The sequence below is a fragment of the Cervus elaphus genome, chromosome 5, assembly GCF_910594005.1.
Source record: "Cervus elaphus chromosome 5, mCerEla1.1, whole genome shotgun sequence".
In the NCBI taxonomy this organism is placed as follows: Eukaryota; Metazoa; Chordata; class Mammalia; order Artiodactyla; family Cervidae; genus Cervus; species Cervus elaphus.
Genome location: NC_057819.1, coordinates 62,440,842 through 62,457,469, shown reverse-complemented (window position 1 = coordinate 62,457,469; position 16,628 = coordinate 62,440,842). Strand labels below are relative to the sequence as shown.

Sequence of the window (16,628 nt, the reverse complement as noted above, 5' to 3'; positions counted from 1 at the left end):
TTCCCCACTGCTACAGGATAAAACCCGAACTCCTTAGCATGGCATGCCTGGTGCCAGGGAGAGATTATTGAGCTAAAAGGTGTTCGAGTAGTTGGTTAAAGAGACAAACCAATATGAAAGAGTTAAGCCTTTAATCACTGCAGTAGTATAAGAGTTGAAAACTGTAGGACTCCTATTATATTTCTTCTCTGGAACTTTGACCCAGCGGACAGTCAGCAGGTTCAGAATAGATCAACATAGTTTAGTGTAGAAATTGGGGTGGTCTCACTATTGAGGGAGCCTGGAACAAAAGACTCCAGCAGTTTTGTGGATCCTGAGTTTGGAAGAAGGCAAAGGGGTATGGCTTCAGTTGACTGAATGAAAGTGTGGGCAAGTGTCCTCAAGATTTCCCCTTTCTCCTCTTTTAAATGTGCATGCTCATGCTGTGTCCAAATCTTTGTGACCCCATGGACTGTAGCCCATGGCTTCTCCATGGAACATCCATGGAATGTTCCAGGCAAGAATACTGGAGTGGGTAGCCATTTCTGTCTCCAGGGGATCTTCCCAACCCAAGGATTAAACCTGTGTCTTTTTCCTCTCCTGCATTGTCAGGCAAATTCTTTTTCACTGCACCATCTGGGAAGCCGCCCTCTGGTAAACAACCCTCTCCAAAGGTACTTGAAGAGGACCCACAGTCAAAGCTTCAGATAAAGAAGCCCAGGGATGAAGCTGCAGGGTCTAGGGTGGAAGCACATAAAGGGCATGAGTGGCAGTGGGTCTGAGCCCCTGGCCGCAACTGTGTTCACAGTGCACTGGCTGGGCAGCAGGTCTGGTTTGAGCGGGGGAGGGCAGCTTTCCCTAAAAGTACCTGGAGGGTTAAAGCCTTTGTAATTGTTTATAGTTAATCTGGAAAAAAAAAATTCACACATATTCCAGGAGTCAGACTCCTCAGATCATGCTCCGTGATCTGACTTCTGCCTGTTTCTGTAGTCTCTTCATTGGCCACTTCGTGCCTTACACTCTCCAAAAGTTCTGGAAACACTTAACTCAGGCATGTATCCAATTCTTTCTTACTTATTTGGCTTTGCTAGTGCTATTCCTTCAGAATGAATGCTTTTCCTTTTCTTCTTCTCCTGGTTGGCATCTGTTAACTCTTAGTCCCAATTTATATGTTATGGCCTTCCAAGTTGCCTTCTATTACTTTGGAAAATGCCTCTCCATTGTGTTCTCAAAGGACTTTTTGAATATACTAAAATTGTCTCTTCATATATCCGTTTCTTCCATTGGACTGTGAGGTCCTTGAGGATAATGACTCCGTCACCAAATGACTCCTTACCTCTCCAGTGCCTGGTATAGATCCTTGAGCATCATTGGTGTTTAATAAGTGTTTGTTGATTAAATAGATGAATTAAATAGATTAAATTGAATAGAATGAATGAGTGAAATACAAACTGGTTATTTTTTCATCTCTAGTCCTTTACAACCAGGAGAGAACCTTTCTTTTTTACTTCATTTCCTACTGGGACCAACCAAATGAAATTACTTAATTTTCTGACCTCTATACTTTGCTTATGTTCTCTTAAGAGCCTACAATGCCATCTTCTTCCTAGTATATCAACTGAAACTTGACCCTTTCTTAAAGGTCTTTCTCAAAAATCTCTTGCTCCTTAAAGTGTTTCCTGATCCCTTTAAAACATGTGTGATCACTTACTCCTTTTTCTGAATTTCCAAAGCTCTGGATTTTTACTTTTCTTACTGCATGAATCTTATGCCCTGTAATTCTTTGCTTGTTTTATCCCATTTATTAGATTGTAAATGCCTTGAGATTAGAGAGTCTGTGTTCCTCATATGAGTACCCCTTATAGCACCTCAATCAGTGCTTTCCAAATAGTAGTGGACACTCAGAAAAAAAATGTTTGTAAATGAATATAATTAAGCCAAAGTAGAACTGGTTATTGAAAGCCAGAAAAAATATGAAATGCAGTAAAGAAAGGAAGGAAAATAAATCACTTCCGAATGTGAATAATTGCTTCAAAATTGAAAGTACTAGAAAGTTTCTGGGGGATGACAGCAACTACTGAAAGAACCGGCTTCCAACTGTCTTAAAAACCTGGAAGTGTAACCTAATAAGCCCATTCTCCCCTGTGGTTAAGGAGCATATACTTTTGCTAATTTATCTAGGTTGCAAAGAATGGTATATATATCTTTTATTTTATGCTAGTTAAAATCTGTTATTTGCTTTTGCCAGTATTTCTAGCACATTACAGCACCCTGAGCATTTTGGATTAAAGGCAGCAAGTGTTGGATTATGCTGGCTTGCTGATGCATTTCAGCTTTTAAATTATTTATTTTAAAATATGAATGTTATACATTGGAGGATGATACTTCTTTGCCTTTTCCGTCTCTCCCTATAACTTATAAACTTATCTACAGGACAACAGCAACAAAAATGTGCTGCAGGGCCTGTGTTTGAGAAAAAAAAGGATGTCCTAGATGCCAAAGTAGTGGTTCTTTGCTGTGAGATTATGTTCCTATATATGCTTAAAAACCATGTCCTACCCATTTGGGGCAAGTGATCAGAGCTACAAGAAACATTCAATGAATATGAATAGATTCCAGACTTTTTAGTAACAAATACTGACCTATACTACACGGTACCCATAATATTTACTTTAATTTTACTTACCTTAAAAAAAAAAAGAAAGAAAGAAAGAAAAAAAAAAAAGAGCAACAGAGCGTTATAACCCCTTCCCCTACCCACCAAACTTATAGCCTTGCTATTTCAATTTTGGTGATGCTAGTGCTGGAAAAAGTACATATTTTGTAATTGTTCTTTGTTGGAATGTGTGCAAATAGTCATATAATTTATACAAAATATAGGTTCCATTCTAATCCATCATTTTATAAAAGATGTTAAAACATATATCAATACAGTGAACTGTCATAATATATTTCTGAGACTAGTATGAATATCTTGGTGTAGAAGTAGTCAGTCAGTCAGTTCAGTCAGTTCAGTCGCTCAGTCGTGTCTGACTCTTTGTGACCCCATGAAATTGCAGCATGCCAGGCTTCCCTGTCCATCACCAACTCCCGGAGTCTACCTGAACCCATGTCCATCGAGTCGGTAATGCCATCCAACCATCTCATCCTCTGTCGTCCCCTTCTCCTCCTGCCCCCAATCCTTCCCAGCATTAGGGTCTTTTCCAGTGAGTCAGCTCTTCACATGAGGTGGCCAAAGTGTTGGAGTTTCAACTTCAACATCAGTCCTTCCAGTGAACACCGAGGACTGATCTCCTTTAGAATGGACTGGTTGGATCTCCTTGCAGTCCAAGGGACTCTCAAGAGTCTTCTCCAACACCACAGTTCAAAAGCATCAATTCTTCAGTGCTCAGCTTTCTTTATAGTCCAACTCTCACATCCATACATGACTACTGGAAAAACCATAGCCTTGACTAGACGTAGTTAGCATTACCAAAATCCTTTGGTAATGAAGAGTTCCAGATGGAAGGTCTAGCTTTGTTTCTTCGAGGCTAAATGGCTTGACTTCTGAGCTTTAATTCTTCACCTGTTAATTTGGTGTTATATTCCTAATTTATAGGATTGTTTTGAGAATTAAATGAGATCATGTATAAAATACTTAGTGTAGAGTGCCTGATATATCATCAACAGTCAGTAAATTTTAGTTCCCATGCCCTTTTCAGAAGCTCAGAGTAATTTATTTCTCAAGAGAGTGAAGTCCTATCTTCCTAAGGCTTCAGATTATTCTTTGTGTGTATGTTGTCCAGCTCTATGACTATTTATTACTGTGATCAAACAGCTTGAATAATGAAGAGAGTCTCCAAATGTAGTATAGGCTCAGTTCTTTTCTTTTAGGCATGTTTTAATACAAGTTGAAAGTTCATAACAGTATCAGATAGAAGGACAAGATACACTGATTAAACATATATTGATTAATTATTTGGGAAACCAAATTATCATCAATATCAGTGACTTGAAAGCAGGGTAAATTTGGTTTCCCAATGCATCAATGTATAATAAACTTCCATTTAAGTATTTGTTTCATTGAGGTCCAGGAACATCATGGGTTTATCATGCTTCCCTATCCCAGACATTCTCATCATTTTCCTACTCATTTTCCTTTACCTTCCTTGAATGAATTTAGCCAACTGCTCTTTTTGCTGTTGCCTCTTAGGTCGCTGAATATGGCTGGGGATGGGGAGGATCACAGTTGTACAGATTAGCACCACTTCAGCCGAATGGTTTCCAATCTCTGCTAGGCTTTCAGAACTACTTCAGTCATCCTCAGACTTTCCTTTAGTTAGCTTTCTTTCACATTCCCCAAGGCAGCTCTCTAAAATTTTATCCTTTCATTCTATACTTTACTCAAAACCCTCCTATTTAATAGAGGAAATAGAAATAACCAGGCTGAAATTAGTCCTTCAGTTTTTCTTCTCTTCAGCCTTAAACTCATTTATTAAAATGCACAGCCTTTCAGGCGTCCCTCTTGCCACAGAGGAAATGGCTTTGTTCACTCCCAAGGCCGCGGTGCTCTTTTGCAGGATCCTGCCTCTTCTCTTCCTCTAGTTCGCTCTTGCCTCCTTCTTGCTGTCTTCATTCTTTGAAGTTTCTATTTTTCACTTGCATGCGTACTTGTCTGTTTTTCACCTTCTTTAATTCCCACCACATCTCCCTAATTCCTTTCATTGACAAAAAATTTTTAAATAAAGTCAATAACTTTTGTATATTGATGCAGCAGAATATTTTTCAGCAATAAAAGGAAATACAGTGCTGTTATAGCCATGACATAGTTGGATCTCAGAAACATTCTTCTGGGCTTCCTTGGTGCTCCAGTGGTTGGGAATGTGCTTTGCAATACAAGGAACACCAGTTTGACCTCTGGTCAGGGAAGATTCCACATGCCATGGGGCTGCTAAGCACACATACTGTAGCTGCTGAGCCCGTGCGTCACCACTGCTGAAGCCCAGGTGGCCTGGGGCCCACGCTCCGCAGCAAGACACGCACCGCAGTGAGAAACCTGTGCCCCACACCTAGAGAAAGCCTGCGCGCAGCCAGGAAGTGCCGTTCATTTATCTAAATGAGTATTTATTAGGTGAAAGTGAAAGTGAAGCCACTCAGTCATGTCCGACTCTTTGCGACCCCGTGGGCTGTAGACTACCACGCTCCTCTGTCTATGGGATTTTCCAGGCAAGAGTACTGGAGTGGGTTGCCATTTCCTTCTCCAGGGGATCTTCCCGACGAATGGATCGAACCAGGGTCTCCCGCATTGTAGGCAGATGCTTTACCGTCTGAGCCACCAGGGAAGTCATAATGTTTAATTTGAATAATTAAATATTTAGTAATTTAAAATAATAATTTTAAAATAAATATAAATTTAATAAATATAACAATACAAAAATATTTACAAATATAATGAATATTTAAATTTATGTAACTTAAATATTAATAAATATTTTAAAAAAGAGATGTTACTGCTCATATAGTCAAATATATTAAGAAAATAAAACCATTATGCTAAGTGAAAGTCAGTCACAAAACTCTACCTACTGTATAATTCCGTTTGTGTAAACTATGCAAGATAGGTAAATCTGTAGAGAAAGATAAGTAAGCTAATCATTTCCAGGACTGATAAAGATTTTTAATGTTGTTTTTTCTTCCTTAATCAGTTTTGAGGTCACTGGTCGGCTTTAAGCACATCCAAGTAAATAAATGGCATCTAGAAGTATCTGAACACTTAAATTTATTATCAACTGAAAATAATGCCATATATTTATTTGCATAGCATTTTACTTATGTTGAAGCAATTCCATATACTTCATTTTTTGATTCCTCACAATAGCACTTTTGTAAATGAACAAATTAGAATTATTTTATTAAAGCAATGGAGGCCCCCAAATGATAAATGACTTATGTAGAAGTTGTAGATCTGATATATGATACAACTAATGTGACTATCTTTATAGAAATGGAGCAAAAATATTTTTGCCATTTGCATAGAAATTTTAAAGACTAATGATTTTTTAATAAAAATTTTTCTAAAACTTTAGCTACCCTTTATGTTATAGTATGAATTAGTTATAAATTTGATTTTAAAGAATCTTCCTTAAAAGATAAATTAGACTCAGTTCTTTGGTATCTTTTGTATATAATGGAAATGTTAAAGAAAAAAATTCATTCTCATGGGCTCTCTGAAAAGTTCCAGTACTAACAATGATGCCTTTAACCAATTACTTATAATTTGACTTGTTTTAGATTGGCCCAAACTTAAGACGCTCCAGTCCAAAGCAAACCCTATATTGTCTAACCTATATACTGTGAAATCCTGTACTTATCCATCCCCAAGGAAGGGAAAATAGTGGCTATGGGATTTCTTTGGAGGGAAATAAACATTTTAAAATTAGATTATTGTGATTGTTGCACCACTCTACACATTACAAAGCATTGAACTGTATACTGTAAACAAGTGAGCTTTATGACATATAAATTATATATTATAAAATTGTTTAAAACACACAAAAAGCAATCAAGTTTCCCTCCATTCTTTGTCCTTCTGGACATTTTTATCAGAATTAAATATTGCTGGCCATTCAGAGCTCTGAAGAATCTTTGCTTGTTTGTCTTTTTTGGCACCATTATATTTTGCTTCTTCTATTATCTTATTGATTATGAGAAGCAATTACTTCTTTTCCTATTTATTTCTTTCCTCTTTTGTAATTGTTTAAATATTGGAATTTCCTATATTTCACTTTTTCCTGTCCTTTCAATATAGTTTTCACTGGATCTAGCACAATACCTAGCTAATAGTAAATACTCAGTAAATTTTTGTTAGACAAGTATCTAAACCTATTGGCTTCCAAGGCTAATCAGTCTCCCAATTTTATTTGTCTAGTCCAGACTGCTTTTCCAAGTTCCCAAGTTATATTGCTTACTTTTTAGACATGCCTACCTAGACTTCACAGGTGGCGCTAGTGGTGAAGAATCTGCGTACCAATGAAGAGATGCAAGAGACGAGGCTTCAGTCTTTGTGTCTGGAAGTGTCCTGAAGTGTCCTGAAGTAGGGAATGACAGCCGACTCCAGTGTTCTTGCCTACAGAATTCCATGGACAAAGGGGCCTGGCAGGCTACAGTCTCTGGGGCTGCAAAGAGTTGGATATGACTGAGCGACTGTGCACACCTAGATATTATTAGGTATCTATGATATGGTTATTCTCGCCAACCATGTCTGCTTAAGCTGCTTCATTTTCAGACAAATAGCATCTTTTCCCCCTCACTCCTCTTTTGGGCACAAACCTCAATTTTATTCTCATTACCTCCTTTTTGCTCACCTCCCACATTGACTGTCTCATCAAATCTTACTCCATTTCAAATATGTCTCTGAAATCATAGCCTCTACACTCCATCCCCACTGTCTTATTTTATATTGCTGCCATATAACATACAAGGCTGATCATAAATAATCCTTTATTTAAAAAGTTTAGTTATCACTCTGTTGACTATAAGATGTAAAAAGTAACTATTTTACTTAACCATACAGTGAATTTTGAAATCTTGGTTCTAACCCTGTGTTTCCTGCCTTAGCTTTTGCCACTCTGAGGCTGCTTTGAAATCATCTTTCTTACCCGAACCCTCTTGGATAGAAACGCCTTTTTATGTCAGCCTTTGTGCATGATGTTTCTTCTGTTTGTAATGCCTTTTCTATTTTGCCAGGCAGACTGCTGTTTATCATTTAAATTGCTTTTAGAAAGTCATCTTGTTCATTCTTTAATTATTAAGTGCTGGCTTTGTTTCAGTTACTGTGGTTGGTCAGTGAATTAGGGAGACCCAAACCCTTGTCCTCATGGAACTTACAAAATAGATCCTCACTGAAAGCTTACTGAAATCTTCAGTCCTCCCAGGCGGGGTCAATTAGTACTTTGATTGTAGCTATAATAGTATCCAAAAGAGTTTCTAGAGGAAATGTCATGTGAAAAGCTCATTGGCTTTGAAGTCCATAGACTCTTATGATTTACTACTGATGGAAAAGACTGAGCTTTTTCTCTTAAAAATAAGAAGAGCAGTATTTAATCATGGACGGCTTATAGTGAGGCTTTGTTGATAATGCATGTAAAAGAGTGTGATGTCTAGCATACAGCAGCCTAATGCAGTAATTGTTATCTAATTTAAAATTTTATTGTTTATGTTCGATAAATTTCTTATTCTGATTCTAATGTAAAAAATTCTGTGCTGAATCTAGCATAGTTTATTTGTTGGTACCAAGGTTTGGTACATAGTTGGCACTCAACTGATTTTTGCTGAATTATTTTTTAAATAAGATTTTTTTGAGAAAAAAGAACAGATCTGTGCAATTGGTGTGGCTACTGAGGTGAATTTTAGGGTTTCTGGTATCCAGTAATATCATGTATTTTAATTTGTTTTTCAATTCTCTGTTGTTAGAGTCTTAACTGGTAGTACAGTTAACATTAGATTTTGATTTCTCATAACCTACTCCTGGTAAAAATACTGAGTGAATAAAGAAATGGTTAACAGGCTAACAACAGCTAGGAAAACTTTGGTATTATTTTTTGAATAATTGACTTCGTTGCAAGGTTGTATTTCTTTTGAAATGTCCAAATTTAATGAAGATGGGTCTCTAGTTGTCTCTGAAAGCAAACAGAAATCCGCTGACTAGCACCATTGCTTAAGTTCATCACTGCATAAAATGTAGTTTTACCTAATTAACACGTATGATGCTCTAGTGACTCAATGTAATGTAAATTCTTTATGTAAGTCCTCAATTAAGAAAGGATTGCACTTCAAAAGGTGTCTCCTCTACTACAACTGAGGGATTTTTTTTCCTTTTTTTTTTAAATTAAGATAGTATAGTGCATAGATCACTTGCATTTGATTTATAGTTGGTATCTGGTAAACAGGTTTTAGTAAATATTCTGTTTATCTGCATGAAGGCACAGTAGATTTCAGTTTGTGAGATAAAGCATTCTTTTATATTGTACGATAACCCATATAGTACCTGCACATTATTTCAGCAAGATTTATGCAGAAAGTGAAACCCTTCTAGAACTTAAGCACTTTTATCTTCTAACTGACAGTGCACTGAAAATGTTTATGTGCTTCTCTTTTAGACGTTACCATTTAATGTCTGGTGTTAATTTTTAATCTAAAACTGTAGAATTAGAAGCTAGCCAGATATAGGAGTCAGAAAAATAGGTAATATACAAACTTAAGAGCAAAATATGAATACCAAAATTTTCTAGGATTTAGAACTTTTTTCTGGCCAGAAGAATTTATTACTGACTTGTGATAAGGTCATCAAGATTGATCAGGTATTGTCACAAGAAAATAGGAAAGATGGAAAATGGAATCGTTTTCTAATATAATTGAATTTGACAGTTTTTATTTTTAAGACTAGAATTCATTTATTGGTATAGATCCAAGTCACATAAAAATAACCCTACAACCAAAGGGATCACAAACATGCATATATTTGACTAATTTAAATAATGTGACAATGCATTTAGATTATATAATAACAAGAATAATTTTTATAATAGCTACCCCTCATTTCAGTAATTAACATTGTTTTACTGTAATAGAATGATAGTAGAACATAATATACCTTAATAGAACAATATGAATTTAATGACTTCAGTGAAATAAATGTCAGTGTTTCTCTTTTGTTCTTGATTATTTTATTCTGAATATTGAATTTTGCCTGTTTTTTTGACAGTCATGCCTGTTTGTGGTCTGAACACCTTTTCCTGCATCAGGGAAATGCTAAATGTGTGACTGCTACTGATAGCATCTGAAAGGCTTATTCTGTTCCCTGTCCTGAAGATTAGGTTTAACTTGGGCAGAGGAAAAAGGAGCCTGAGCAAAGAAAGGAGCGGGGAGAAGATGAGGTGTTCTCAGAGCACCCTGTCATTTCTCATAGGGTGCTTAAGTACAGCCGCACAAAATGAGCGCCGCACGACTCCAGGAGTGCCGCTGGCACAGATTTTGGTGAGAACAGTGCTCCTTTGGGTTGTGCCATTTAATAGAGCTCTGCTCTATCACACGTAATTTTTGAATTCTTACTGTTTTCTCATCTGTCTTTTCTCAAGGTCAGAGACAAAATATCTTAATAGTCTTTGTATCCCTAGCTGCTGGCTCAAGGTTGAGTTGGTCATTATTAGACAGTGTTTTAGGAGTCTACTTCAGTATCCATCCATTCAGCACTGTTAATTGGCCGATTGGATTGCCATACTTTCTCTGAGGAAAGCTCAACTTTAGAGAGTCTTGCAATTTACTTGTGGAACATAATATATTATTTATAGGTAAACCATTCAACTGTTAGAGGAAGATTATGGATCATTCCTTAGTTACTCTGTTTTAATATTTCTTCCTTTTCCAAGTGATTCTCTTCTGGCTCATCCTTATTCATTTTCTTTAGTAGATCAAATCACTGTCCACAGTGGGCCTGGGAGGGGAACAAATAGCCAATTTATTGCTGCTTGAGTTGTATTTCCTTCTAAGATTTATTTCAGCAGTCTATCTGATTTTGTTCTTGTGGAATAGAAAGTACATATTCTGTATATAAAAATGGCATTGTGTTATATTATGTAGCTCATAGCAATATGTTAAAGTTCTATTTGTACAAATACATATATGTGTAGGTTTTTACAAGAGTAGAAAGGTAATTAGGTGACTTTTGCAGAGTCAGACACGACTGATGCAACTGAGCATGCATGCATGCTTATACTTTGAAAAAGACAGGCCTATGTTGTTTTTTAGTCTTAGACTTTGAGATTAGGCCAAAGAAAGGGGAAGAAATAATTAGAAAGAATCATTAGAACATTTATTTTCACTGTCATCCACAACTTTTCAAATATAGTATATTCCTCTTAATCAAAGGTACTTGGAGCTTGTGTAATAACAGGGGACCTAACCACCAGACCTTTTATAGAGAAGGCTTTATTTCTAGATCTTATAGAGCCTAGGGTTACATCCTGAATTGGAGTACTTTTCTGAGGATCTTAGTTTTAATAATTTGTAGAAATGGGTATAGATGAGGTTTTTGAATGTGACATCATGTAGTACTAATGTAATTTTTTTTGATAGATACAGATATATAGAGGTATAGGTATATCATGACCTAGATGTATATTTCTACGTTCTCACAATAAGTGATTTCTCATCTTACCCATGCTTGTATTTGGTCAGCAGTCTGTTTCTGAGTACATGAAGTCTTTAAATTTTTCTAGCCATACCATAGTGATAACTACAAAAATATATAACAAGTTAGTTCATAAACTTATGAGAAAAGTGTTGGATCAGTTTCCCAAATTTGTCAGTTTCTTATCCTTTTTCCCCGAGAAGGAGATTTTGGAGAGGGAGTGTCCTAAATAAGAGTGAAATCTTTATGTGAATAATCAAAAGATATTAAGTTGAGATTGAAACCTACACATTCCCCTTCCCAGTCATGTTCTAAACTGACAAATTGTGACTCATTTTCTCAGTGATACAGCTTTATGCTGAGACTGTCTGTTGTTGGAAGGAGCAGAGTTGGGACAAAACCAGTGGATTTTTATGTTTCAGTTTCTTACTAGGTAGATGACTTTAAACTTGCTAGTAATTATCCTTATCTGAAAGAAAAAATGAATATGACGTTTTTTTCAAAGAGCGTATATTACTCTTAACAATCAGAAATTGGATGGTAAATGCTAATTTTTTCAAATAAGGCTAATAATGATTCCATTTTGAGTAAATTCCTTGAAAGTTTTTATTCTGCATTATCTGGAGAGACTTTCAAAAATGTATTGAAATTGTTGGTCTCTCTAACTGATTTTTGTAATCCATTCTGGATCTGTGATCTGAAATGAATGATTTCGCTTTTGTCTTCAGACTATTTTAAATTGTTGTAACGGGGTAGACTACTTGTCTTGAGAAGATATTCTGAGATGTAGTTTTCAGGATAGTGGAAAGATTATCATTCTGAGGTATATAGATTTCTTCATTTTATTTGAATATATCTAAAGTATTTTTAAATTGATAGAATGTCTACATTTGAAGCCAGAAGTCCATAATTAGCTTTATTTACATAAAACTTACCTTAAAATTTTTTCTACGATGTGCACAGTTTCTACATTTCTAATACATCAGTGCTTTTGTTTCAGCCAAATGTCACCATTGTGACCATTACTTGTTACTGTCGAAGAGCACAAAAATAGATATTATAGTTCTGTTTCCTCCTAATTGTGGTTATTATTGTTACAGATATTTTCTTTGAGTTTCTTGAAAATTTGTGAGTGATTTTATAATTCCTCTGGTTTTTCTACTGCTTGACAAAAATGATCACACACATAGCCATCAGATTTGACTTCTCTCTCAATATTATACTAGAATCTATTGTTACCTAATTTAGTAACAATTTTATAATAGCAGCTTAACATGTCTTATAATTTTAATTGTTATCAAGAAGAATGACATCGTTTAATTTGACTCAAAATTCGGAAGGATGGATGAATGACAAATTAATAATTTACCACCTTTGCATTATACTGAAGCACAGAATATTAGAAGGATTGATGGCAGAAAAGGTTAACAAATTTTAGCAGCTTTCATTAGCTTTACACCGTCATATGTTTGTGGTGCTGACTGAAATAGGCTTTGTAGGAGATCTCAGTCTAGGGAACTAATTACTTGTGCCGATTGCTGCTCTGATGAATAGACCCTCATTGTATCATTCCCCTGAAGACGAGGAGCAGCCTGTGATTCACGACTGCATCCTGGCTGATATTTGATAATAATTTTAACAGATAAATGTAGGTAGGCAGAATGATGAAGTACCTATCCAAGCTCCATGACTATCAAAGCCATACACATAGCCATCTGTGTACCGCCTTTCCCCCACTATCCTAAGGAGAATTTTATTTTATTAATTGAGTTCAAACAACTGTTTTCTGTGCTTATGTGTATTCTATAGGTATTTCTTATTTAACTTTAAATGCTATCATAATAATACTTTTCATTTGAAAGGTAGACAGCAAAATAACAGAAGAATGAAAGAGGTTTTCAATTTTTTTCTCTTTGGGGGCTACAGTTCTTACACATTTTTGTATTCCGCTTAGATTACTTTATATTTCCTCCTCTTTAGGCATGAACAAAATCGACAAAGGAAATCTTTGCTGTTTCCTTGTCTCCCCAGCATTCTCATGAAGAGCATAGGATTCCTATTGTTTTTGAAAAATATTTTCTTTAAATAATGCCCTGTTTTTTAATCTATGCTTTCATTAATCTGAGCTAATTTTTAATTGGTGAAGTACTTATTTACAAATCTATTTTGAACTTTTAAAGGTAGCCTCTTTAAACCATCACAATATGGATAACTTTTATGTAGGTATTTTGGGACTGTCAGTTGGTCAAGGCTACTAATTTGTCAAAGGTGACAGGTACAATTTTATTAGCTCATGAAATACAAGTGCAGTTTTATTTTGCATTAGTCATTTTTTTTGCAGAAGCTTTGATTATGAATTTTTAAGTTTAATTATTGAAACTTACAGGTTTTCATGTTGTATATCTCTAGCGTAAATATATTCTGCAGAGATTTTTTTTAACTGTAACTGAAGAAACTTCATATTAGTGTTTTCCTTAGAAAACATTTTTCAGCATGCTAGATCATGATTAGTTAATAGAAAAGAAAGTTGACATTCATATATTGCCATGTAAAAAGATCTACATAATTGGGGAAAATAGAGTGGAACTTGAATTGAGTGAACCCTTTAAAAAATACATTTCTAAAAGTATGCTTTTGATATAGCAATTATTGCACATCATATACCATGTAGTTTTTAATTAAATATAAAAACAGACTACATAAAACAGAAATCCAATCTGATTTGCTTGAAAATATATTGCTATTTCACTCTATAGGAATGGTTTATTTAAAAACAGTAAGTGGAAAAGAAATGCATTTTCTTGTGTTGTTCTAAGCCTCAGGGGCTAAATGTAATGAATATTTTAAGAGATTATTTTAATTAAATTCCTGCACATCTAAACAGAGTAATATTTTATTATCACATACATAACCATGTAACTGAGATATTCATTAAAGTTAACACTTTCTGGACCAAGAATTCATGGTATGATTTACTGACCTTGTGCAAAAAGGCACAAATTAGGAAGAAAAATGAAGGGGGACAGACTTTGATTAATATAGGTAATGCTATACCATATTTATAATAGCCTTTTCCCTATTCTGGTTTATAAATGCAGCCACAGAGAAAGGTGCCCTGCTGAGGCTGAAATGAGGCTGAAATCAGAGCACATGCCACTAGAGTGTGGGGAAACTGATCACACTGTCAGCAATTCATTTCAAAATGATGTATTTAGTGCTCATTTCACCTTCCAAGAAAAAGGAAAAGGAGTTCCTTAGACTGGAAGGTGATATTGTTATTTTCAAGGACATACCTAAGTTAAAGATTGCAGAAAGGGGAGTGTGAGGTGGAGGGAGAATTAAGAGGAATGGGAGGGAAGAAAAGGCAGGGCAAACAAGGAGAGCTTTATGCAGAAATTCAGTGCTACCACGCTGTTTGATAATTGCTAACATATGTGGCTTCTCTGTTTCATTGTAGTCGTCCTCGTGAGTTCTGGCGCCTGGACCACTGGGAGGATGACTTGCGGCGCCGGCGACGGTTTGTGCGCAACCCTCTAGGATCGACACATCCTGAAGCGACCCTAAAAACGGCCGTGGAGCATGGTCAGTGTGCAAACCACTCCCTGCCAGTAGCACACAGCAGGTACAGTACTTGGTAATGAAGAGCATACCTTCATTATTTCAAGGTACTGTAAAATGCTCGGTGCCATATCCCCCAGCTCTTCACCCCAGAATCAGAAGTTAAATTTTTATAGTCAGTGTAGGGTCCTGTGAAATTATGGTCTCAAGTGTACTTATTTATTATGTTACAAATGCAAAACTTCCTTAACATAGACCCTTTGTTTCAGAGTAGGAGGATAAAATATTTCTCCTTTTCAGTGACATACTCAGCTTTCAGTGAATTAATCCAGGACGTCTGTCTTAAATCCATGAATATCAGAAAGACAGCATTTACAAACCAAATAGGTTTCCAGGTCTTGTCGTGTGCATATGGTTTTCCCTCAATCATGGTATTTTAGCATGAGATTATGAAGTGGGAGAGATAGTAATAAATGTCCGAGTGCCTCGATACTTTCTGAGCCTTGATTTGTAGATGGTTGTGATAGATGGCTCCTGGAAAAAGAATAGACATTATTTTCATATGTTCCTGTTCTGCATCATCTTGTTATCAGAACTTAACAATTTTTCCTTTTTTGATGTAATGCATAGCACTGTGATTCAGTTGAGGTAGAAGCCTCATGAGCTAATTGGAAAAACTGAAAAAGTCCTTTGGACTTTTGATAGTATACTGTCTTTGATCATAGGGTTTCTACATAGGTTTTGTAATTTTTGAAAGCCAGTTAAGTTTTGTTGGTTAAGGGGGGGAAATGTACCCACTCATATTAAATTGTTTTTTATTTTATAAAATAAAAATCGGTTAGTTTTTAGTAAGATGAGAAATAGTTCTCATTTCCCTTTTTCAGGGTATTAGTTTAACATGCAGCAGCTTATGGTTAAGTGATAATATGTAATGTCCAAAATAAATGTTAAAGTACATTCAAGAAGGATATTAAGAATTTAGATTAAAAGTCTGTGATCTTAGGTTTGGCCTCAGTCAGGCAGCTTAACCTCTTGCACTCAGCCTTAAAGAGCCATTTCTGGAAGAAAATGTCCACAATATGTCATCAGATACACCACCAAATGTGACATCAGTCCTTTAAAATAAATGATCATACAGAGAATAGTCAATAACAAAGTGATCTTACAGCAATAATAGTCGCAGGGCCCTACATCTTCAACTACAGGAGGTGGAGAAGGAGAAATAAGATGTAGAATTAATTAGGCCACTTTTGCTTTTAAGGTTCAAGTGCTTTTTATGTAGTGCTATGAATTTCAAGAGTTTTATATATATTTTTTTCTTCTTTCATTTTGTTTTTGGCCTTTTTTTTTTGTTTTAGTTAATAACTCTTTCACTGAAAACAATTGGCCTTTTGCAGTTTTATTCTTTTCAATCAAAAAGATGTTACCATGTGCACTTAAAATTTAATAAGTCTCTCTCTTATTGTCATTTAGCATTCAGTTGTGAGTTCTGAAGTATATGAATGACTGTAGAAATATTTTTATGAAAAATTTTCCTTTTCTATCTGGAAGGGGGGCCCTGTTTTCTAAAATTGCATATAGGCAAACTGTTAGTACTTTATTGTGAAAGAAATAGCACTAACTGAATTTAAAATTTGTTGTACAGAGCTTATTAAAATCAACTGATCAAAAATAGTACATTGAACCACTTTGGGGAATCATAGGATTTTTTATAATGAGTAAATTTTAATTTTGTTGTTGAATTTTAACTTTTCAAATAACATTATGTCAACTTTTTTAATGCTGAGTCTGATGTTTTTTAAAAGATATTTGTTAGCAATGCTTACTGTCATTTAAGAATTAGAATCCTATTTAGAAGTAGATTTCACTTCAATTAGTCTAAATAGTAATTGAAAGGTTAACATAATATTAATGTTATCTCTGT

At 35.4% G+C, this 16,628-nt stretch overlaps 1 protein-coding gene across 4 annotated transcripts in view; it reads left to right on the top strand.

Annotated features, from left to right (window-relative positions):
* Window positions 1-16,628, top strand: part of LRBA (LPS responsive beige-like anchor protein) — a 723,276-nt gene that overhangs the window by 387,378 nt on the left and 319,270 nt on the right. For all 4 annotated transcript variants that reach the window (XM_043902582.1, XM_043902581.1, XM_043902579.1 and 1 more), the window contains exon 38: window positions 14,604-14,728. In XM_043902582.1, the coding sequence (XP_043758517.1) occupies window positions 14,604-14,728 (125 nt within the window). The remainder of the gene's footprint in view (window positions 1-14,603; window positions 14,729-16,628) is intronic.